This window comes from Cetorhinus maximus, unplaced genomic scaffold (genome assembly GCF_964194155.1).
Source record: "Cetorhinus maximus unplaced genomic scaffold, sCetMax3.hap1.1 HAP1_SCAFFOLD_517, whole genome shotgun sequence".
Classification (NCBI taxonomy): Eukaryota; Metazoa; Chordata; class Chondrichthyes; order Lamniformes; family Cetorhinidae; genus Cetorhinus; species Cetorhinus maximus.
Window position 1 is genome coordinate 2,854 of NW_027596459.1, and position 24,713 is coordinate 27,566.

At 49.8% G+C, this 24,713-nt stretch overlaps 1 protein-coding gene across 2 annotated transcripts; it reads right to left on the reverse strand.

Moving 5' to 3' along the window:
* Window positions 1-2,130: 2,130 nt before the first annotated feature.
* Window positions 2,131-16,464, reverse strand: LOC144673934 (TYRO protein tyrosine kinase-binding protein-like). Of its 2 annotated transcripts, XM_078535526.1 has the most exons (5): window positions 16,193-16,464; window positions 8,602-8,622; window positions 7,814-7,945; window positions 6,126-6,184; window positions 2,131-2,671 (listed from the first exon to the last, which is right to left on the reverse strand). In XM_078535526.1, the coding sequence occupies exons 1-5, from the start codon at window positions 16,263-16,265 to the stop codon at window positions 2,615-2,617; spliced, it is 342 nt and encodes a 113-aa protein (XP_078391652.1). In that variant the 5' UTR covers window positions 16,266-16,464; the 3' UTR covers window positions 2,131-2,614. The 2 variants fall into 2 exon arrangements, with proteins under 2 accessions (XP_078391652.1, XP_078391653.1); XM_078535527.1 differs by lacking the exon at window positions 8,602-8,622 and having other exon boundaries at window positions 16,193-16,380.
* Between the last annotated feature and the right edge of the window lie 8,249 nt (window positions 16,465-24,713).

Consider the following 24,713-nt stretch of genomic DNA (forward strand, 5'->3'; position numbering starts at 1 on the left):
GGGTTAAATTCCATCTGCCACTTATCTGCCCATTTGACCATCCCGTCTATATCTTCCTGTAGCCCAAGACACTCAACCTCACTGTTAACCACCCGGCCAATCTTTGTGTCATCCGCAAACTTACTAATCCTAACCCCCACATAGTCATCTATGTCATTTATATAAATAACAAATAATAGGGGACCCAGCACAGATCCCTGTGGTACGCCACTGGACACGGGCTTCCAGTCACTAAAGCATCTTTCTGTCATCATCCTCTGTCTCCTACAACTAAGCCAATTTTGAATCCACCTTATCAAATGACCCTGTATCCCATGTGCATTTGCCTTCTTTATAAGTCTCCCATGTGGGACCTTGTCAAAGGCTTTGCTGAAATCCATATAAACTGCATCAACTGCACTCCCCTCATCTACACACCTGGTCACCCCCTCAAAAAATTCACCCACCCCCCCAGCTCCACCCAACCTCCTCTGGGGTGTGGTCACTGCATGGTCCCCGTGGAGTTTATAGAAAGGTTAAACACCCAACGTCTCTAATTAGGTCACATAGATGATGTGAGTTCTGCTTTCCTGTAAACTAGAGTCCGGTCAGACCACAGGAAATAACAGCAGCTCAAGGTCCAAGTGCAAATAACAATTCAGCTGCAAATGTAGAACAGACTGGGCACAGAGAGAGAGAGAGAGAGAGGGTGGGACAGCGAGGCAGAGAGAGAAAGAGGGGAGCAGATAGAGAGCAGGGAGAGGAGAAAGACAGTCGGAAAGATTGAGGGGGAGAGGCAGAGAGTGGCGGGGAACCAGAGGAGAGAGGGGCGGAATGATGGATTGAGAGGTGGGGGGGGAGGTTGGGAAGAGAGGGAGAGACAGGCAGAGAGGGGAGGAAGACAGAAAAAGAGAACATTAAAGAGAGGGGCAGGAGGAGGCCATTCGGCCCCTCGAGCCTGCTCCCCCATTCAATCCGATAGCGGCTGACTTTTTACCTCAGCTCCACTCTCCCGCCTCCACCCCCCACTCCCTCAGTGCCCAAAAAAAACCCATCGACCTCAGACTAGAGTATACTCGATGTCGGAGCATCCACAGCTTCCCGGAGTGGGGGGGAGAGAATTCCAAAGATTCACACCCCTCCAAGTGAGGACATTTCTCCTCGTCTCCGTCCAAAATGGCCGACCCCTTAATCCTGAGACTGTGACACCCCCTCACCCCTCACCCCTGTCATCAACTGTGCTATCAAATGGCACTTGCTTAGCAATAACCTGCTCATTGAAAACAGGCCATTCGGCCCTTCTAGTCTGTGCCGAAATATTATTCCGCTAGTCCCATTGACCTGCACCCAGTCCATAACCCTCCAGACCTCTCCCATCCATGTATCTATCCAATTTATTCTTAAAACTTAAGAGTGAGCCCGCATTTACCACCTCAGATGGTAGGTAGCTCGTTCCACACTCTCACCACTCTCTGAGTGAAGAAGTTTCCCCCTAATGTTCCCCCTAAACCTCTCCCCTTTCACCCTAAAGCCATGTCCTCTCGTGTTTATCTCTCCTAATCTAAGTGGAAAGAGCCAACTCGCATTTACTCTGTCTATACCCCTCACAATTTTGTAAACTTCTATCAAATCTCCCCTCATTCTTCTACCCTCCAAGGAATAAAGTCCTAACCTGTTTAATCTTTCCCTGTAACTCAACTCCTGAAGACCCGGCAACATCCTAGTAAATCTTCTCTGCAACTCTCTCAATCTTACTGATATCCTTCCGGTAGTTAGGCGACCAGAACTGCACACAATGCTCCAAAGTTGGCCTCACCAATGTCTTATACAACCTCACCATAACATCCCAACTCCTATACTCAATACTGTGGGTGTACCTACACCATGGGGACTGCAGCGGCTCAAGAAGGCAGCTCACCCACCACCTTCTCAAGAGGCAATTAGGGTTGGGAAATAAATGCTGGGCCCGGCCAGCGACGCCCACATCCTGTGGAAACATACTTTTAATATATCAGCCCAGTTTCTGAGAGAGAGAGAGAGAGAGAGAGAGATGGGGGGATAGGAGAGAAAGATAAATAGGAGAGAGAGAGAGACAGAGTCAGAGTCAGGTAATTAATAACAACACAAATAAAAAGCCCAGACCAACATGTCAGATTCAGGGAGGTTTATTGTAAACAGGGAAAGATGGAACGTTTTGAAAATCAAGATCCCAAAATGTGAATCTTCAGAAGCACCAACAACGTGAACAAAGAATCAACACCGGATAAGACCTCACCAGGCCTGAGTTACACAGGATAACGCGTCACCGGGAGCGGGTTACACACACTCACTAGGAATGCGATACAGACAAGATAACAATTCGCCAGGAGTGATTTACAGGCAGGATAAGAATATCACCAACACGAATTCTACACAGAATGGGGTTGCAGGCTTCACTGGAACTATCATTTCCACTATCGCACAGCAGGTATCGGGATCGAAGGAGGGGAAGGGGGAATCGCCCTGAAATGTGAACGAAATAACAGCAACAAAGACGTGGTGAACTGCAGCTGGGCTGGCGGAGAAGCGGGATCAGGTTCTGGGCTGGTGATCCAGAGAGTGCTGACTCCAGTGTGGACATCAGAGAGACTGGGTCTTACTTGTGGCTGGGCTTTAACTCACTGTACAAGCCCTTTTCCGGCCCTCGCAACTCCTGCGGGGAAGGAGATAGTGGTTAAAGCAATGCAGCCGACTGCATCTCAAAACAGGCAGCAGTGAAAAAGGCAGATTTCAATCAAAAGAGGGACATCAGGGAACCAGATGGGTTTTAGCCACAATCGATGTTAGTTTCACCGTCACCGTCACCGTCACCGACCCGCTCCCAAATCCAGATTTATTCACTGAATTTAAATTCCATCAGCTTCTGGGGTGGGATTGGTGCCCCCCCCTTGTCCCCTGAGAATTAGCCTGGGCCTATGGGCTACTACTCCACTGCTGTTACCGCTGTGCCACTCTCGCTCCTCCAATGCTCCCTCAGTACTGACCCTCCGACAGTGCAGCGCTCCCTCAGTACTGACCCTCCGACAGTGCGGCGCTCCCTCAGTACTGACCCTCCGACAGTACAGCACTCCCTCAGTACTGACCCTCCGACAGTGCAGCACTCCCTCAGTACTGACCCTCCGACAGTGCAGCGCTCCCTCAGTACTGACCCTCCGACAGTGCAGCGCTCCCTCAGTACTGACCCTCCGAGAGTGCAGCACTCCCTCAGTACTGACCCTCCGACAGTGCAGCACTCCCTCAGTACTGACCCTCCGACAGTGCAGCACTCCCTCAGTACTGACCCTCCGACAGTGCAGCACTCCCTCAGTACTGACCCTCCGACAGTGCAGCACTACCTCAGAACTGACCCTCCAACAGTGCGGCACTCCCTCAGTACTGACACTCCGACAGTGCAGCACTCCCTCAGTACTGACCCTCCGACAGTGCGGCGCTCCCTCAGTACTGACCCTCAAACAGTGCAGCACTCCCTCAGTACTGACCCTCCGACAGTGCGGCACTCCCTCAGTACTGACCCTCCGGCAGTGCGGCACTACCTCAGTACTGACCCTCCAACAGTGCAGCACTCCCTCAGTACTGACCCTCCGACAGTGCAGCGCTCCCTCAGTACTGACCCTCCGACAGTGCGGCACTCCCTCAGTACTGACCCGCCGACAGTGCAGCACTCCCTCAGTACTGACCCTCCGACAGTGCAGCACTCCCTCAGTACTGACCCTCCGACAGTGCGGCGCTCCCTCAGTACTGACCCTCCGACAGTGCAGCACTCCCTCAGTACTGACCCTCCGACAGTGCAGCACTCCCTCAGTACTGACCCTCCGACAGTGCAGCACTACCTCAGAACTGACCCTCCAACAGTGCAGCACTCCCTCAGTATGGACCCTCCGACAGTGCAGCACTCCCTCAGTACTGACCCTCCGACAGTGCAGCATTACCTCAGTACTGACCCTCCAACAGTGCAGCACTCCCTCAGTACTGACCCGCCGACAGTGCAGCACTCCCTCAGTACTGACCCTCCGACAGTGCGGCGCTCCCTCAGTACTGACCCTCCGACAGTGCAGCACTCCCTCAGTACTGACCCTCCGACAGTGCAGCACTCCCTCAGTACTGACCCTCCGACAGTGCAGCACTCCCTCAGTACTGACCCTCCGACAGTGCGGCACTCCCTCAGTACTGACCCTACGGCAGTGTGGCACTACCTCAGTACTGACCCTCCAACAGTGCAGCACTCCCACAGTACTGACCCTCCGACAGTGCAGCGCCCCCTCAGTACTGACCCTCCGACAGTGCGGCACTCCCTCAGTACTGACCCACCGACAGTGCAGCACTCCCTCAGTACTGACCCTCCGACAGTGCAGCACTCCCTCAGTACTGACCCTCCGACAGTGCGGCGCTCCCTCCGTACTGACCCTCCGACAGTGCAGCACTCCCTCAGTACTGACCCTCCGACAGTGCAGCACTACCTCAGAACTGACCCTCCAACAGTGCAGCACTCCCTCAGTATGGACCCTCCGACAGTGCAGCACTCCCTCAGTACTGACCCTCCGACAGTGCAGCACTCCCTCAGTACTGACCCTCCGACAGTGCAGCACTCCCTCGGTACTGACCCTCCGACAGTGCGGCACTCCCTCAGTACTGACCCTCCGACAGTGCGGCACTCCCTCAGTACTGACCCTCCGACAGTGCAGCATTGACTCAGGACCTGCGCTGGGAATGTCAGCATGGATTTCCTAATCTGGTACTGAGCCAGATAGGAAGGGAGGGAATTCCAGAGCTCAGGGTCCCCAGGCAGCTGAAGGCACGACCGCCAATGGTGGGGCGATGGGAATCAGGGGATGGTCAAGAGGCCGGAATTGGAGGAGCGCAGAGATCTCGGAGGGTTGTAGAGGCTGGAGGATGTTACAGAGATAGGGAGGGTTGTAGGGGCTGGGGGAGGTTACAGAGATAGGGAGGGTTGTAGGGGCTGGAGGAGGTTACAGAGATAGGGAGGGTTGTAGGGACTGGAGGAGGTTACAGAGATAGGGAGGGTTGTAGAGGCTGGAGGATGTTACAGAGATAGGGAGGGTTGTAGGGGCTGGAGGAGGTTACAGAGATAGGGAGGGTTGTAGGGGCTGGAGGAGGTTACAGAGATAGGGAGGGTTGTAGGGGCTGGAGGAGGTTACAGAGATAGGGAGGGTTGTAGGGGCTGGAGGAGGTTACAGAGATAGGGAGGGTTGTAGGGGCTGGAGGAGGTTATAGAGATAGGGAGGGTTGTACAGGCTGGAGGATGTTACAGAGATAGGGAGGGTTGTAGAGGCTGGAGGAGGTTACATAGATAGGGATGGTTGTAGGGGCTGGAGGAGGTTACAGAGATAGGGAGGGTTGTAGGGGCTGGAGGAGGTTACAGAGATAGGGAGGGTTGTAGGGGCTGGAGGAGGTTACAGAGATAGGGAGGGTTGTAGGGGCTGGAGGAGGTTACAGAGATAGGGATGGTTGTAGGGGCTGGAGGAGGTTACAGAGATAGGGAGGGTTGTAGGGGCTGGAGGAGGTTACAGAGATAGGGAGGGTTGTAAGGGCTGGAGGAGGTTACAGAGATAGGGAGGGTTGTACAGGCTGGAGGAGGTTACAGAGATAGGGAGGGTTGTACAGGCTGGAGGAGGTTACAGAGATAAGGAGGGTTGTAGAGGCTGGAGGAGGTTACATAGATAGGGATGGTTGTAGGGATTGGAGGAGGTTACAGAGATAGGGAGGGTTGTAGGGGCTGGAGGAAGTTACAGAGATAGGGAGGGTTGTAGGGGCTGGAGGAGGTTACAGAGATAGGGAGGGTTGTACAGGCTGGAGGATGTTACAGAGATAGGGAGGGTTGTAGAGGCTGGAGGAGGTTACAGAAATGGGGAGGGTTATAGGGGCTGGAGGAGGTTATAGACATAGGGAAGGTTGTAGGGGCTGGAGGAGATTACAGAAATGGGGAGGGTTATAGGGGCTGGAGGAGGTTACAGAGATAGGGTCAGGGGAGAGGGCGATTGTGGAGGTTACAGAGATAGTAACAGGGAGAGGATGATGGAGGAGCTTACAGAGTTAGGGAGGGGGCGATCATGATGTTGGAGAGGTCTGTCTACCATCTCAATCCCTACCTCATAGGTTGACTCAGCATCCATTTTGGGTTTGGTCATTGACAGTGGTAACTCATTACCTGGAAGACAGAAATCAGATTAGCACTCGTGCTGTCTTTCCAACCTCTTCATCTTTCCCTCTATCGCAATCTTCCAGGGTGTGTCACCATCCTCTGCACCGCACTAACACTCCTTCTCTATTTGTCATTCCTTCTGTCCTTCCCTCTCTCTCTTTCATTGACTCTCCCTATCTCACTGTCTCTCCATCCCTTACTCGGTTACTCACTCTACATTCCTCTCTCTGCCCTTTCTTTTTCATTGACGATCCCTGTTTCCCTGTTCCTCACTCTCTATTGCTCTCCATCTCTCTCTCCCTTTCCCTCTCTATCCCTCATTGTCCATTCCTATCTCTCATTCTCTCCCTCTTACTTTGTCACTCTCGACCCTTCTACCAATCACACCTCATGTTTTCTCTCCTTCTCTGTCTCTCTGTCCATCTCGCTCTCTCATTAAAACATTCATTCAGCATCTATCTCCCTCACACGCTTTTCATCAAATCATATTGGGGAATATTAAAAGCCACTTATAAGAACTGTAACTGGTGAAGTTAATCCTGTACTCCTTCATGTGTACAGTGGGAGTGAACGGGAAGGGGTTTGTGTCCATTGGGATTGTTTACGGTGGGAGTGAACGGGAAGGGGTTTGGGTCCATTGGGATTGTGTACGGTGGGAATGAACGGGAAGGGGTTTGGGTCCATTGGGATTGTGTACAGTAGGAGTGAACGGGAAGGGGTCTGGGTCCATTGGGATTGTGTACGGTGGGAGTGAACGGGAAGGGGTTTGGGTCCATTGGGATTGTGTACGGTGGGAATGAATGGGAAGGGGTTTGGGTCCATTGGGATTGTGTACAGTGGGAGTGAACGGGAAGGGGTCTGGGTCCATTGGGATTGTGTACAGTGGGAGTGAACAGGAAGAGGTCTGGGTCCATTTGGATTGTGTACAGTGGGAGTGAATGGGAAGGGGTTTGGGTCCATTTGGATTGTGTACAGTGGGAGTGAACAGGAAGAGGTCTGGGTCCATTTGGATTGTGTACAGTGGGAGTGAATGGGAAGGGGTTTGGGTCCATTGGGATTGTGTACAGTGGGAGTGAACAGGAAGAGGTCTGGGTCCATTTGGATTGTGTACAGTGGGAGTGAACGGGAAGGGGTTTGGGTCCATTGGGATTGTGTACAGTGGAAGTGAACGGGAAGGGGTTTGGGTCCATTGGGATTGTGTACGGTGGGAGTGAATGGGAAGGGGTTTGGGTCCATTGGGATTGTGTACAGTGGGAGTGAACGGGAAGGGGTCTGGGTCCATTGGGATTGTGTACGGTGGGAGTGAATGGGAAGGGGTTTGGGTCCATTGGGATTGTGTACAGTGGGAGTGAACGGGAAGGGGTTTGGGTCCATTGGGATTGTGTACAGTGGGAGTGAACGGGAAGGGGTTTGGGTCCATTGGGATTGTGTACAGTGGGAGTGAACGGGAAGGGGTTTGGGTCCATTGGGATTGTGTACAGTGGGAGTGAACGGGAAGGGGTCTGGGTCCATTGGGATTGTGCAGAATTCCGCTAATTTTCAATATTGGGGTTATTGACGCCCAGCGGAATGTGGGCTGATGGGGAACCCGGCTGAATGGCTAGAGACATGAAGAATCAAGAAATGGGTTCAAACCAGTGGTTGTCTTCTTCACACCCCTCCTGGCAAAGTAGTAGATTGTCATGGCGATCATGATCGTTATGATGACGTCGCCTATTATTATTCCGGCGATGACTCCTGCGTCAATCCGGTAACAATCCTCACATCCTGGAGATGAGGAGAACACGGGGTTAAAGGTCAGCGTGTGTCCTGGCTCCCAGGATAGACACAATACAACTTACATAGAGCGGACCCACACCCAGCATTAATGTCTGAAACAAAATCCAGACAGATTATACCAGAGCAATCAGGAAAGACTGAACAGGCCGGGGATCTTTCATCTAGAAAAGAGAAGGCCGAGGGGTGACCTGATCGAGGTGTTTAAAACGATGAAAGGGTTTCGATGGGGTAGACGTAGAGAAGATGTTTCCACTTGTCGGAGTGAGACCAGAACTAGGGGGCCATCGATATAAGATCATCACTAATAAACCCAATGGGGAATTGAGGAGAAACTTCTTTACCCAGAGAGTGGGGAGAACGTGGGACTCGCTCCCACAGGGAGTGGTCGAGGTGAATAGTGTCGATGTGTTTAAGGAGGAAGCTGGATAAACACACGAGGGGGTGAAAGGAATAGAAGGATATGGGGATGGGGAGAGATGGAGAGGGAGGGGGGTGGGAGGAGGCTGGTGTGGAGCAGGAACACCAGCACGGAGCAGATGGGCCGAATGGCCTGTTGCTCTACAGAGATTACAGCATAAAACTCTGCGAAGCCGGACCTGTGACACCGATGTTTAAAGGATAATTAAAATAATATTGACACTCACCATTCTGTCCATTCACTACACCTGAGGGACAACCAAAAAAGAGATATTAACAGCAACGTCAACAGTTAGAGGCATACACTGGCGCAGGAACAGGAGGAGGCCATTCAGCCCCCTCGAGCCTGTTACACAGGAACAGGAGGAGGCCATTCAGCCCCCTCGAGCCTGTTACACAGGAACAGGAGGAGGCCCATTCAGCCCCCTCGGGTCTGTTCCTCTATACAGTCAACATTGGTTCTGTAAACCGTTCTGTCACCCAACAGTGATCAAGAAAAACAGATGCTGAAAATCTGAAATAAAAAGAGAAAATGCTGGAAAAGCTGAGCAGGTCTCACAGCCTCTGTGGAGACAGACACAGAGTTAACGTTTCGAGCCTATACGACTTCACTGGAAATCCCTCAATTTCAGCTTTGAACTTATCAATGGACCCCTCCCAGTCTCGACAGCTTTTTCTGGGGGAGGGAGTTCCAGATTTCCACCCCCCACTTTGTGTGAAGATAGTGCTTCCTGACATCACCCCCTGAACGGCCTGGATCCAATTTTAAGGTTCTTCCCTCTTGAACAGTTTCCCTCTCACCAGACTAAATAGTTACTCTCAATAGAACAATTTAATCATCTCAAACAATGGACTCCCTGTTAGATTAGTTTAATGTCTGTTATAAATGAAGCATAAGCCTGTTTGCGTTAGCGTCAGGTAAAATACAGAGTAAAGCTCCCTCTAGACTGTCGCCATCTAACACTCCCAGGACAGGTACAGCACGGGGATAGATACAGAGTAAAGCTCCCTCTAGACTGTCGCCATCTAACACTCCCAGGACAGGTACAGCACGGGGATAGATACAGAGTAAAGCTCCCTCTAGACTGTCGCCATCTAACACTCCCAGGACAGGTACAGCACGGGGATAGATACAGAGTAAAGCTCCCTCTACACTGTCCCCATCAAACACTCCCAGGACAGGTACAGCACGGGGTTAGATACAGAGTAAAGCTCCCTCTACACTGTCCCCATCAAACACGCCCAGGACAGGTACAGCACGGGGTTAGATACAGAGTAAAGCTCCCTCTACACTGTCCCATTCAAACACTCCCAGGACAGGTACAGCACGGGGTTAGATACAGAGTAAAGCTACCTCTACACTGTCCCTGTCAAACACTCCCAGGACAGGTACAGCACGGGGTTGGATACAGAGTAAAGCTCACTCTACACTGTCACCATCAAACACTCCCAGGACAGGTACAGCATGGGGTTAGATACAGAGTAAATCTCCCTCTACACTGTCCCCATCAAACACTCCCAGGACAGGTACAGCACGGGGTTAGATACAGAGTAAAGCTCCCTCTACACTGTCCCATCAAACACTCCCAGGACAGGGACAGCACGGGGTTAGATACAGAGTAAAGCTCCCTCTGCACTGTCCCCATCAAACACTCCCAGGACAGGCACAGCACAGGGTTAGATACAGAGTAAAACTCCCTCTACGCTGTCCCATCAAACACTCCCAGGACAGGTACAGCACGGGGTTAGCTACAGAGTAAAGCCCTCTCTGCACTGTCCCCATCAAACACTCCCAGGACAGGTACAGCACGGGGTTAGATACAGAGTAAAGCTCCCTCTACACTGTCCACGTCAAACACTCCCAGGACAGGTGCAGCACGGGGTTAGATACAGAGTAAAGCTCCCTCTACACTGTCCCCATCAAACACTCCCAGGACGGTGCAGCACGGGGTTAGATACAGAGTAAAGCTCCCTCTACACTGTCCCCATCAAACACTCCCATCACAGGTACAGCACGGGGTTAGATACAGGGTAAAGCTCCCTCTACACTGTCCCCATCAAACACTCCCAGGACAGGTACAGCACAGGGTTAGATACAGGGTAAAGCTCCCTCTACACTGTCCCCATCAAACACTCCCAGGACAGGTACAGCACGGGGTTAGATACAGAGTAAAGCTCCCTCTACACTGTCCACATCAAACACTCCCAGGACAGGTACAGCACGGGGTTAGATGCAGAGTAAAGCTCCCTCTACACTGTCCCCATCAAAAACTCCCAGGACAGGTACAGCACAGGGTTAGATACAGAGTAAAGCTCCCTCTACACTGTCCCCATCAAACACTCCCATCACAGGTACAGCACGGGGTTAGATACAGAGTAAAGCTCCCTCTACACTGTCCCCATCAAACACTCCCAGGACAGGTACAGCACGGGGTTAGATACAGAGTAAAGCTCCCTCTACACTGTTCCCATCAAACACTCCCAGGACAGGTACAGCACGGGGTTAGATACAGAGTAAATCTCCCTCTACACTGTCCCCATCAAACACTCCCATCACAGGTACAGCATGGGGTTAGATACAGAGTAAAGCTCCCTCTACGTTGTCCCCATCAAACACTCCCAGGACAGGTACAGCACGGGGTTAGATACAGAGTAAAGCTCCCTCTACACTGTCCCCATCAAAGACTCCCAGGACAGGTACAGCACGGGGTTAGATACAGAGTAAAGCTCCCTCTACACTGTCCCCATCAAACACGCCCAGGACAGGTACAGCACGGGGTTAGATACAGAGTAAAGCTCCCTCTACACTGTCCCCATCAAAGACTCCCAGGACAGGTACACCACGGGGTTAGATACAGAGTAAAGCTCCCTCTACACTGTTCCCATCAAACACTCCCAGGACAGGTACAGCACTCGAATAAAAACAGAGAATGGTGGAAATACTCAGCAGGTCTGACAGTATCTGTGAAGAGTGAAACACAGTTAATATTTTGCGTCCTTATGTCTCTTTTTTACAGCTGAAGCGAAGTCGAAATTTGATGGGTTTTTTTACTGTTTAAGATGGTGTGGAGCAAGATGGAAGGTCAGAGATAGGTGGGAGCTCAGGGAGATTTTCAAAGTTGTCATGGACACATGGTAAAGACTAAAGAAGATGCTGCTCATGGCATTTGGATAAGATAGCAGAATGTTAATAGCAGAACAAGCTCTGTGTCCTGTCAAAGCACAACATTGAATCAAGTGATAACTGGCCCTGTGGGGGGAGGGTGGGGCGGGAAAAAGAATAGAGAATGGATAAAATAAAATATAAAACCGTGCTGTGGATAAAGGGGAACTGGTGGATGTGCTGTACCATAAATGGGTCTTTTCCAGGATGGGAAGATGTAATGAGTGATTCGCCACATGGATCAGTGCTGGGACCTCAGCTGTTTACAATTTATATAAATGACGAATGATGGGACAAAAGGAGCGGTGGCCAAATTTGCTGATGACTCAAAGATAGGCAGGAAAGTAAATTGTGCAGAAGACATAAGGAGGCTACAAAAAGAAAGTGAGAGGTTAAGTGGGTGGGGAAAGGTATGGCAAAAGGAGTATATGGTGGGAATATGTGAAATTGTCCAATTTGGCAGGAAGAATAAAAAGGAAGCTTATTATCTAAACGGTGAGAGATTGCAGAGCTCTGAGGTGCAGAGGGAGCTGTACATGAATCACAAAAGGCTTGTGTGCAGGGTGCAGCAGGTAATTTGGAAAGATAACAGAATGTTATCGTTTACTGCGAGGGGGAATCGATTATAAAAGTAGGGAGGTTTTGCTTCAGTTGTACAGGGCACTGGTGAGACCACATCCGGAGTATTGTGTACAGTATTGGTCTCCTTATTTAAGGGAGGATGCAAATGCGTTGGAAGCAGTTCAGAGAATGTTTACCAGACTAATTCCTGGAATGGGTGGGTTTGTCTTATGAGGAAAGGTTGGACAGACTAGGTTTGTATCCGCTGGAGTTTAGAAGAGTAAGAGGCAGCTTGATTGAAACATATAAGATCCTGAGGGGCCTTGACAGGGTGGGTGTGGAGAAGATGTTTCCCTCTTGTGGGAGAATCTAGAACCAGGGGGTCACTGGTTAAAAATAAGGGGTCGCCTGTTTAAAATGGAGATGGGGCGAAATGTTTTCACTCCGACGGTCGTGAGTGTTTGGAACTCTCTCCCAGAAAAGGCAGTAAACAGAGTCTTTGAATAGTTTTAAGGCCGAGGTGGATAGATTCTTGGTGAGCAAGGGGGGGGGTGGTGATAGGTTATCGGGGGTGGGCGGGATGCAGATTTGAGGTTACAGTCAGATCAGCTGTGATCTTATTAAATGGCAGAGACCCAGGCTCGAGGGGCTGAATGGCCTTCTCCCGCTCCTTGGTTGCACGTAACAATAATGATAGAAAACGAAATAAATAAATAAATAAAATTCAAAAATTAAAATGTAAATAAATACATAAAGTATTGGATTAATAAGGCAGCGGGAATGGAGGAGAGAGTTCATGGTCTTGTTGAACTCAGTATTCAGTCCGGAAGGCTGTAAAGTGCCTAGTCGGAAGATGAGGTGCTGTTCCTCCAGTTTGCGTTGAGCTTCACTGGAACAATGCAGCAGGCCAAGGACGGACTTGCTCTCACGCCAACTTGTCCAGTGAAACAGTGGCGTTGCCAGACCCGGGTGCCAATGGAGATTAGCGGTCGACAGTGTAGTGACGGGCGATCTATATTCGACCGTGTGACGCACACCGCGTCCAGAATCCTGGCGCCATGGTTGAAAAATGGGGAAACGTCTCTGTGGAAAGCAGAAGTTCCGCAACCTCCCTCGGCAAGTGTTTCAGGACATCCTGTTTGGCAGCTGAGCTGCTGCGGCCTCTCTCTCTCTCTCTCTCTCTCACCACCCCCCCACACCCACCCCGAGTCCTGCCAATTGCCAGCAGCCCAAGTGGCTTCAGCAGAGCGACACAGGCTGGGCAATGCGCGGCCTGCAGGGGCCTGGGGCTTATGGAGGCGGCAAAATGAATTCAGTTACAAAAAAAACACAATTCTGGTTCTTGAGCTGCGTATCCAGACACTTATTATAAATGGTGAAAGCAAGCCTGCTGAGTTTTTCCCAGGCACTTTTGTTTTTGTTCACTTTTTAAATGAGCTGAGGGTTTCTGCCTCTGCTGCTCTTTCAGTGGGGTTCCAGACCCCTTCTGGGTGGATTTGGCCTCACCTCCCCTCTCATCTTCCCACCAATCGCTGTCCCAACCACCAATCACCAATCCCGCCTAGTCACTGACCTCTCTGCTCAAGTAAACAGGGGCCCCTTTCCCGTCCACTCTCTCCAGGCCCCTCACAATTCTTTACGTCTCGATCGAATCTCACCCCCCCAGCCTCCTCTGTCCCCGAGGAGAACATCCCCAGCCCATCCGATCTTTCCTCACAGCCGAAATTTTCCAGTCCGCGGCAACAACCCTCGTCCATCTCCTCTCTTACCCTCTCGAATGCTATTACATCCTTTCTGTAATGGGGTGACCAGAACTGCCCACAGCGCTCAAATTGTGGCCCTATATCGATACAGATCGAGCACAACTTCCCCGCTCTTATATTCTGTACCTCGGTTAATAAATGACTGGATTCCACCCGCCTTCTTAACCACCTTATCGACCTGTCCTGTTACCTTCAGGGATCTGTGGACATGTACTCCCTGGTCCCTCACTTCCACTATTGCCTCTCAATCTTCTCCCATTTACAGTGCAAATCTTTGCCTTGTTGGACCTCCCCAAATACACCACCTCACACTTCTCTGGGTCCAATTCCATTAGCCACTTTCCTGCCCAGCTGACCAGTCCATTGTTGTCTTCCTTCAGTCGACAGCTATCCTCCTCACTATCAACCACACGGCCAAATTTTGTGTCATCTCGAAACTTCTTGATCACTCCCCCTACATATACATCCAAATCATTAATACATACCACCAAAAACAGGGGGTCCAGTACTGAGCCCTGCGGAATCTCACTGGAAACAGCCTCCCAGCCACAAAAACACCCATCAACAATTACCCTTTGTTTCCTGCCACTGAGCAGATCTTGTATCCAGCTTGCTACATTCCCATAGAGGCCATGGGCTTTTATTTTTTAACCAGCCTGTCATGTGGAACCTTGTCAAAAGCCTTGCTAAAATCTAGGTAGGCCGCATCGACCACACTACCCTCATCAATCCTCCTTGTCAGTCCCTCAGAAATTTCAATCAGGTTAGTCAGACACGACCATCCCTTAACAAATCCATGCCCACTGCCCTTGATTAATCCATGTCCTTCCAAGTGACTCTTCATCCTGTCCAATAGTCCACCCAGGACTGAAGTCAGACTGACTGGCCTGTGATAATTCAGCCTATCCCTCTCTCCCTTTTTGAGAAAAGGTGCAACGTTAGCAGACGGGTCTCGAGCCGCGAGGTGGGCAATATTCAGTCAAGGAGGCCGGAGCATCTTAAAGAATGTGAAAAATAGAGAGAGAGAGAGAGAGATAGAAAGAGAGAGAGAGTGAAGCGGAGAGGTTTAGGGAGGGAGTTCCAGAGCACAGGGCCCCCAGGCAGCTGAAGGCACGGCCGCCAATGGAGGAGCGATGGGGAATCGGGGGACGGTCAAAAGGCCGGAATTGGAGGAACACAGAGATCTCGGAGGGTTGTAGGGACTGGAGGGGGTTACAGAGATAGGGAGGGTTGTAAGGGCTGGAGGGGGTTACAGAGATAGGGAGGATTGTAGGGGCTGGAGGGGGGTTACAGAGATAGGGAGGGTTGTAGGGGCTGGAGGAGGTTACATAGATAGGGAGGGGTGTAGGGACTGGAGGGGGTTATGAGATAGGGAGGGTTGTAGGGGCTGGAGGAGGTTACAGAGATAGGGAGGGTTGTAGGGGCTGGAGGAGGTTACAGAGATAGGGAGGGTTGTAGGGGCTGGAGGACGTTACAGAGGTAGGGAGGGTTGAAGGGGCTGGAGGGGGTTACAAAGATAGGGAGGGTTGAAGGGGCTGGAGCAGGTTACAGAGATAGGGAGGGTTGTTGGGATGGAGGAGGTTACAGAGATAGGGTGGGTTGTAGGGGCTGGATGGGGTTACAGAGATAGGGAGGGTTGAAGGGGCTGGAGCAGGTTACAGAGATAGGGAGGGTTGTAGGGGCTGGAGGTGGTTACAGAGATAGGGAGGGTTGTACGGGCTGGAGGAGGTTACAGAGATAGGGAGGGTTGTACGGGCTGGAGGAGGTTACAGAGATAGGGAGGGTTGTAGGGGCTGGAGGGGGTTACAGAGATAGGGAGGGTTGTACGGGCTGGAGGAGGTTACAGAGATAGGGAGGGTTGCAGGGGCTGGAGGAGGTTACAGAGATAGGGAGGGTTGTAGGGGCTGGAGGGGGTTACAGAGATAGGGAGGGTTGTAGGGGTTGGAGGAGGTTTCAGATATAGGGAGGGTTGTAGGGGCTGGATGGGGTTACAGAGATAGGGAGGGTTGTAGGGGCTGGAGGGGGTTACAGAGATAGGGAGGGTTGTAGGTGTTGGAGGAGGTTACAGAGATAGGAAGGGTTGAAGGGGTTGGAGGAGGTTACAGAGATAGGGAGGGTTGTAGGGGCTGGAGGAGATTACAGAGATAGGGAGGGTTGTAGGGGCTGGAGGAGGTTACAGAGATAGGGAGGGGTGTAGGGGCTGGAGGAGGTTACAGAGATAGGGAGGGTTGTAGGGGCTGGAGCGGGTTACAGAGATGGTTGGTGGGTGTGAAAGGGCCATGGGGGAATTTGAACACACTCGAGTTGAAATTTAAAATTGCGATAGCTTACCCCACAACAGACAGGAGAGAAACAGAGAGATGGTCAGGGTTCTGGGAGTCCCAGGCTTCTCCATTGCCGTCATCGATGTTAAAAGTCTGTGGGGCTGGAGTCTGGCAGCTCCCGGAATGAAGTGGAGAAGAACTCGATATAGAAAAGGGAAGCAGGAGGTAAGCGGGAATTATTCGAGAATGCAAAGGCTTCAATATGAGACTGGAACCGAGTCAGAAAGTGGGTAAATGCATGAGGAAGTACAGCATTGAAGAAACAGCTTCAAGTGTTCCGTCAGAAGTGTTTGTGGTCAAGAGTCCAGCGAACAGCTAAAATAAGACAGGAAAACAGAGTCAGTGACATCACAAAATCGAGAGATTCAGATATCAGAACACCGAGAGACAGAGATATCACAACACCGAGACACAGAGACATCACAATACCAAGAGACAGAGATATCAAAACACCAAGAGACAGAGACATCACAACACCAAGAGACAGAGACATCACAACACCGAGAGACAGAGACATCACAACACCGAGAGACAGAGACATCACAACACCGAGAGACAGAGATCACAACATCACAACACCAAGAGACAGAGATATCACAAAACCGAGAGAACGAGATATCACAACACCGAGAGACAGAGACATCACAACACCGAGAGACAGAGATATCACAACACCGAGAGACAGAGTCATCACAAAACCGAGAGACAGAGATATCACAACACCGAGAGAAGAGACATCACAACACCGGGAGACAGAGAGATCACAACACCAAGAGACAGCGACATCACAACACCGAGAGAAAGAGACATCACACCGAGAGACAGAGACATCACAACATGGAGAGACAGAGATATCACAACACTGAGAGACAGAGACATCACAACACCGAGAGACAGAGACATCACAACACCGAGAGACAGAGACATCACAACACCGAGAGACAGAGATATCACAACATCGAGAGACAGAGATATCACAACACCGAGAGACAGAGATATCACAACATCGAGAGACAGAGATATCACAACACCGAGAGACAGAGATATCACAACACCGAGAGACAGAGACATCACAACACCGAGAGACAGAGAGATCACAACACCGAGAGACAGCGACATCACAACACCGAGAGAAAGAGACATCACACCGAGAGACAGAGACATCACAACATGGAGAGACAGAGATATCACAACACTGAGAGACAGAGACATCACAACACCGAGAGACAGAGACATCACAACACCGAGAGACAGAGACATCACAACACCGAGAGACAGAGATATCACAACATCGAGAGACAGAGATATCACAACACCGAGAGACAGAGATATAACAACATCGAGAGACAGAGATATCACAACACCGAGAGACAGAGATATCACAACACCGAGAGACAGAGACATCACAACACCGAGAGCCAGAGATATCACAACACCGAGAGACAGAGATATCACAACACCGAGAGACAGAGATATCACAACACCGAGAGAAAGAGATATCACAACACCGAGAGACAGAGACATCAAAACACCGAGAGACAGAGACATCACAAAATCGAGAGACAGAGACATCACAAAACCGAGAGATAGAAACGTCACAACATCGAGAGACAGAGACGTCACAACACCGAGAGACAGAGACATCACAACACCGAGAGACAGAGACATCACAACACCGATAGACAGAGACATCACAACACCGAGAGACAGAGATATCACAACAACGAGAACGACAGAGATTACACAACACCGAGAGACAGAGACATCACAACACCGAGAGACAGAGACATCACAACACAGAGAGAGAGAGATTTCACAACACCGAGAGACAGAGATATCACAACACCGAGAGACCGAGATATCAGAACACCGAGAGACATAGACATCACAACACCGAGTGAAGAGACATCACAACACCGAGAGACAGAGATATCACAACACCGAGAGACAGAGACGTCACAACACCGAGAGACAGAGACATCACAACACCGAGAGATAGAGATAGAGATATCACAACAACGAGAGACAGAGATATCACAACACCGAGAGACAGAGATATCACAACACCGAGAACGACAGAGACATCATAACATCGAGAGACAGAGACATCACAACACCGAGAGACAGGGATATCACAACACCGAGAACGACAGAGACATCACAATACCGAGAGACAGAGATTTCAAAACACCAAGAGACAGAGACATCACAACACCAAGAGACAGAGACATCACAACACCGAGAGACAGAGACATCACAACACCGAGAGACAGAGACATCACAACACCGAGAGACAGAGATCACAACATCACAACACCAAGAGACAGAGATATCACAAAACCGAGAGAACGAGATATCACAACACCGAGAGACAGAGACATCACAACACCGAGAGACAGAGATATCACAACACCGAGAGACAGAGTCATCACAACACCGAGAGACAGAGATATCACAACACCGAGAGAAGAGACATCACAACACCGGGAGACAGAGAGATCACAACACCGAGAGACAGCGACATCACAACACCGAGAGAAAGAGACATCACACCGAGAGACAGAGACATCACAACATGGAGAGACAGAGATATCACAACACTGAGAGACAGAGACATCACAACACCGAGAGACAGAGACATCACAACACCGAGAGACAGAGACATCACAACACCGAGAGACAGAGACATCACAACATCGAGAGACAGAGATATCACAACACCGAGAGACAGAGATATCACACCGAGAGACAGAGACATCTCAACACTGAGAGACAGAGATATCACAAAACCGAGAGACAGAGATATCACAACAACGAGAGACAGAGATATCACAACACCGAGAGAAAGAGACATCACAACACCGAGAGACAGAGATATCACAACACCGAGAGACAGAGATATCAGAACACCGAGAGACAGAGATATCACAACACCGAGAGATAGAGACATCACAACACCGAGAGAGAGAGACATCACAACACCGAGAGACTAAGATATCACAACACCGAGGGAGAGACATCACAACACCGAGAGACAGAGGCATCACAACACCGAGAAACAGAGATATCACAACACAAAGAGACAGAGATATCACAACAACAAGAGACAGAGATATCACAACACCGAGAGACAGAGATATCCCAACACCGAGAGAGATAGACTTCAAAACACCGAGAGACAGGGATATCACAACACCGAGAGACAGAGATATCACACCGAGAGACAGGGATATCACAACAGCGAGAGACATAGACATCACAACACCGAGAGACAGAGACATCACAACACCGAGAGACAGACACAACACAATACCGAGAGACAGAGACATCACAACACCGAGAGACAGAGATATCACAACACCGAGAGAGATAGACATCACAACACCGAGAGACAGAGATATCACAACACCGAGACACAGAGATATCACACCGAGAGACAGAGAGATCTCAACACTGAGAGACAGAGATATCACAAAACCGAGAGACAGAGATATCACAACACCGAGAGACAGAGATATCACAACACCGAGAGAAAGAGACATCACAACACCGAGAGACAGAGATATCACAACACCGAGAGACAGAGATATCAGAACACCGAGAGACAGAGATATCACAACATCGAGAGACAGAGATATCACAACACCGAGAGACAGAGATATCACAACACCGAGAGACAGAGACATCACAACACCGAGAGCCAGAGATATCACAACACCGAGAGACAGAGATATCACAACACCGAGAGACAGAGATATCACAACACCGAGAGAAAGAGATATCACAACACCGAGAGACAGAGACATCAAAACACCGAGAGACAGAGACATCACAAAATCGAGAGACAGAGACATCACAAAACCGAGAGATAGAGACGTCACAACATCGAGAGACAGAGACGTCACAACACCGAGAGACAGAGACATCACAACACCGAGAGACAGAGACATCACAACACCGATAGACAGAGACATCACAACACCGAGAGACAGAGATATCACAACAACGAGAACGACAGAGATTACACAACACCGAGAGACAGAGAAATCACAACACAGAGAGACAGAGATATCACAACACCGAGAGATTGAGATATCACACCGAGAGACAGAGATATCACAACAACGAGAGACAGAGCATCACAACACCGAGAGACAGAGATATCACAACCCCGAGAGACAGAGACATCACAACACCGAGAGACAGAGATATCACAACACCGAGAGACTGAGACATCACAACACCGAGAGACAGAGACATCACAACACCGAGAGACAGAGATATCAAAACACCGAGAGACAGAGATATCACAACCCCCAGAGACAGAGACATCACAACACCGAGAGACCGAGATATCACAACACGGAGAGACAGAGACATCACAACACCGAGAGACAGAGATATCACAACACCGAGAGACAGATATATCACAACACCGAGAGACAGAGATATCACAACACAGAGAGACAGAGATATCACAACACCGAGAGATGGAGATATCACACCGAGAGACAGAGATATCACTACACCGAGAGACAGAGCATCACAACACCGAGAGACAGAGATATCACAACCCCGAGAGACAGAGACATCACAACACCGAGAGACCGAGATATCACAACACCGAGAGACAGAGACATCACAACACCGAGAGACAGAGATATCACAACACCGAGAGACAGAGATATCACAACCCCGAGAGACAGAGACATCACAACACCGAGAGACCGAGATATCACAACCCGGAGAGACAGAGACATCACAACACCGAGAGACAGAGATATCACACCAAGAGACAGAGAAAACACAACACCGTGAGACAGAGATATGACACCGAGAGACATCACAACTCCGAGAGACAGAGCTATCACAACACCGAGAGACCGAGATATCACAACACCGAGAGACAGAGACATCACAACACCGAGAGAAAGAGACATCACAACACCGAGAGACCGAGATATCACATCGAGAGTCAGAGATATCACAACATCGAGAGACAGAGATATCACAACACCGAGAGACAGAGATATCACAACATCGAGAGACAGAGATATCACAACACCGAGAGACAGAGATATCACAACACCGAGAGACAGAGACATCACAACACCGAGAGCCAGAGATATCACAACACCGAGAGACAGCGACATCACAACACCGAGAGAAAGAGACATCACACCGAGAGACAGAGACATCACAACATGGAGAGACAGAGATATCACAACACTGAGAGACAGAGACATCACAACACCGAGAGACAGAGACATCACAACACCGAGAGACAGAGACATCACAACACCGAGAGACAGAGATATCACAACATCGAGAGACAGAGATATCACAACACCGAGAGAGAGAGATATCACAACATCGAGAGACAGAGATATCACAACACCGAGAGACAGAGATATCACAACATCGAGAGACAGAGACATCACAACACCGAGAGCCAGAGATATCACAACACCGAGAGACAGAGATATCACAACACCGAGAGACAGAGACATCACAACACCGAGAGACAGAGACATCACAACACCGATAGACAGAGACGTCACAACACCGAGAGACAGAGACATCACAACAACGAGAACGACAGAGATTACACAACACCGAGAGACAGAGACATCGCAACACCGAGAGACAGAGACATCACAACACAGAGAGAGAGAGATTTCACAACACCGAGAGACAGAGATATCACAACACCGAGAGACCGAGATATCACAACACCGAGAGACATAGACATCACAACACCGAGAGAAGAGACATCACAACACCGAGAGACAGAGATATCACAACACCGAGAGACAGAGACGTCACAACACCGAGAGACAGAGACATCACAACACCGAGAGATAGAGATATCACAACACAAAGAGACAGAGATATCACAACAACGAGAGACAGAGATATCACAACACCGAGAGACAGAGATATCACAACACCGAGAACGACAGAGACATCATAACATCGAGAGACAGAGACATCACAACACCGAGAGACAGGGATATCACAACACCGAGAACGACAGAGACATCACAACACCGAGAGACAGAGATATCACAACACCGAGAGACAGAGATAACACAACACCGAGAACGACAGAGACATCACAACACCGAGAGACAGAGATATCACAACACCGAGAGACAGAGATAACACAACACCGAGAGACAGAGACATCACAACACCGAGAGACAGAGATATCACAACACCGAGAGACAGAGAGATCACAACACCGAGAGACAGAGACATCACAACACCGAGAGACAGAGACAGCACAACACCGAAAGACAGAGACATCACAACACCGAGAGACAGAGACATCACACCATGAGACAGAGATATCACAACACCGAGAGACAGAGATATCACACCGAGAGACAGAGACATCTCAACACTGAGAGACAGAGATATCACAAAACCGAGAGACAGAGATATCACAACACCGAGAGACAGAGATATCACAACACCGAGAGAAAGAGACATCACAACACCGAGAGACAGAGATATCACAACACCGAGAGACAGAGATATCAGAACACCGAGAGACAGAGATATCACAACACCGAGAGACAGAGACATCACAACACCGAGAGAGAGAGACATCACAACACCGAGAGACTAAGATATCACAACACCGAGGGAGAGACATCACAACACCGAGAGTCAGAGGCATCACAACACCGAGAGACAGAGATATCACAACACAAAGAGACAGAGATATCACAACAACAAGAGACAGAGATATCACAACACCGAGAGACAGAGATATCCCAACACCGAGAGAGATAGACTTCAAAACACCGAGAGACAGGGATATCACAACACCGAGAGACAGAGATATCACACCGAGAGACAGAGATATCACAACAGCGAGAGACATAGAAATCACAACACCGAGAGACAGAGACATCACAACACCGAGAGACAGACATAACACAATACCGAGAGACACAGACATCACAACACCGAGAGACAGAGATATCACAACACCGAGACACAGAGATATCACACCGAGAGACAGCGATATCACAACAGCGAGAGACATAGACATCACAAAACCGAGAGACAGAGACATCACAACACCGAGAGACAGACAAAACACAATACCGAGAGACAGAGACATCACAACACCGAGAGACAGAGATATCACAACACCGAGAGACAGAGACATCACAACACCGAGACACAGAGACATCACAACACCGAGAGACAGAGACATCACAACACCGAGAGACAGAGACATCACAACACCGAGAGACAGAGACATCACAACACGGAGAGACAGAGACATCACAACACGGAGAGACAGAGATATCACAACACCGAGAGACAGAGACATCACAACACCGAGAGACAGAGAGATCACAACACCGAGAGACAGAGATATCACAACACAGAGAATCAGAGATATCACAACACCGAGAAACAGAGACATCACAACAACAAGAGACAGATATATCACAACACCGAGAGACAGAGAAATCACAACACGGAGAGACAGAGATATCACAACACCAAGAGAGAGAGACATCACAACACCGAGAGACAGAGACATCACAACACCGAGAGACAGAGACATCACAACACCTAGAGACAGAGATATCACAACACCGAGAGACAGATATATCACACCGAGAGGCAGAGATATCACATCACCGAGAGACAGAGACATCACACCGAGAGACAGAGACATCACAACACCGAGAGACATCACAACACCGAGAGACAGAAATATCTCAGCACCGAGAGACAGAGACATCAAAACACCGAGAGAAAGAGATATCACAACACCGAGAGGCAGAGCTATCACACCGAGAGACAGAGACATCACAACACCGAGAGACAGAGATATCACACCGAGAGACAGAGATATCACAACACAGAGAGACAGAGACATCACATCACCGAGAGACAGAGACATCACAACACCGAGAGACAGAGATATCACAACAGCGAGAGACAGAGATATCACACACCGAGAGACAGAGATATCACAACAGCGAGAGACAGAGAAATCACACACCGAGAGACAGAGACATCACAACACCGAGAGATTTAGACATCACAACACTGAGAGACAGAGATATCACAACACCGAGAGACAGAGACATCACAACACCGAGAGATAGAGATAGAGATATCACAACAACGAGAGACAGAGATATCACAACACCGAGAGACAGAGATATCACAACACCGAGAACGACAGAGACATCATAACATCGAGAGACAGAGACATCACAACACCGAGAGACAGGGATATCACAACACCGAGAACGACAGAGACATCACAATACCGAGAGACAGAGATTTCAAAACACCAAGAGACAGAGACATCACAACACCAAGAGACAGAGACATCACAACACCGAGAGACAGAGACATCACAACACCGAGAGACAGAGACATCACAACACCGAGAGACAGAGATCACAACATCACAACACCAAGAGACAGAGATATCACAAAACCGAGAGAACGAGATATCACAACACCGAGAGACAGAGACATCACAA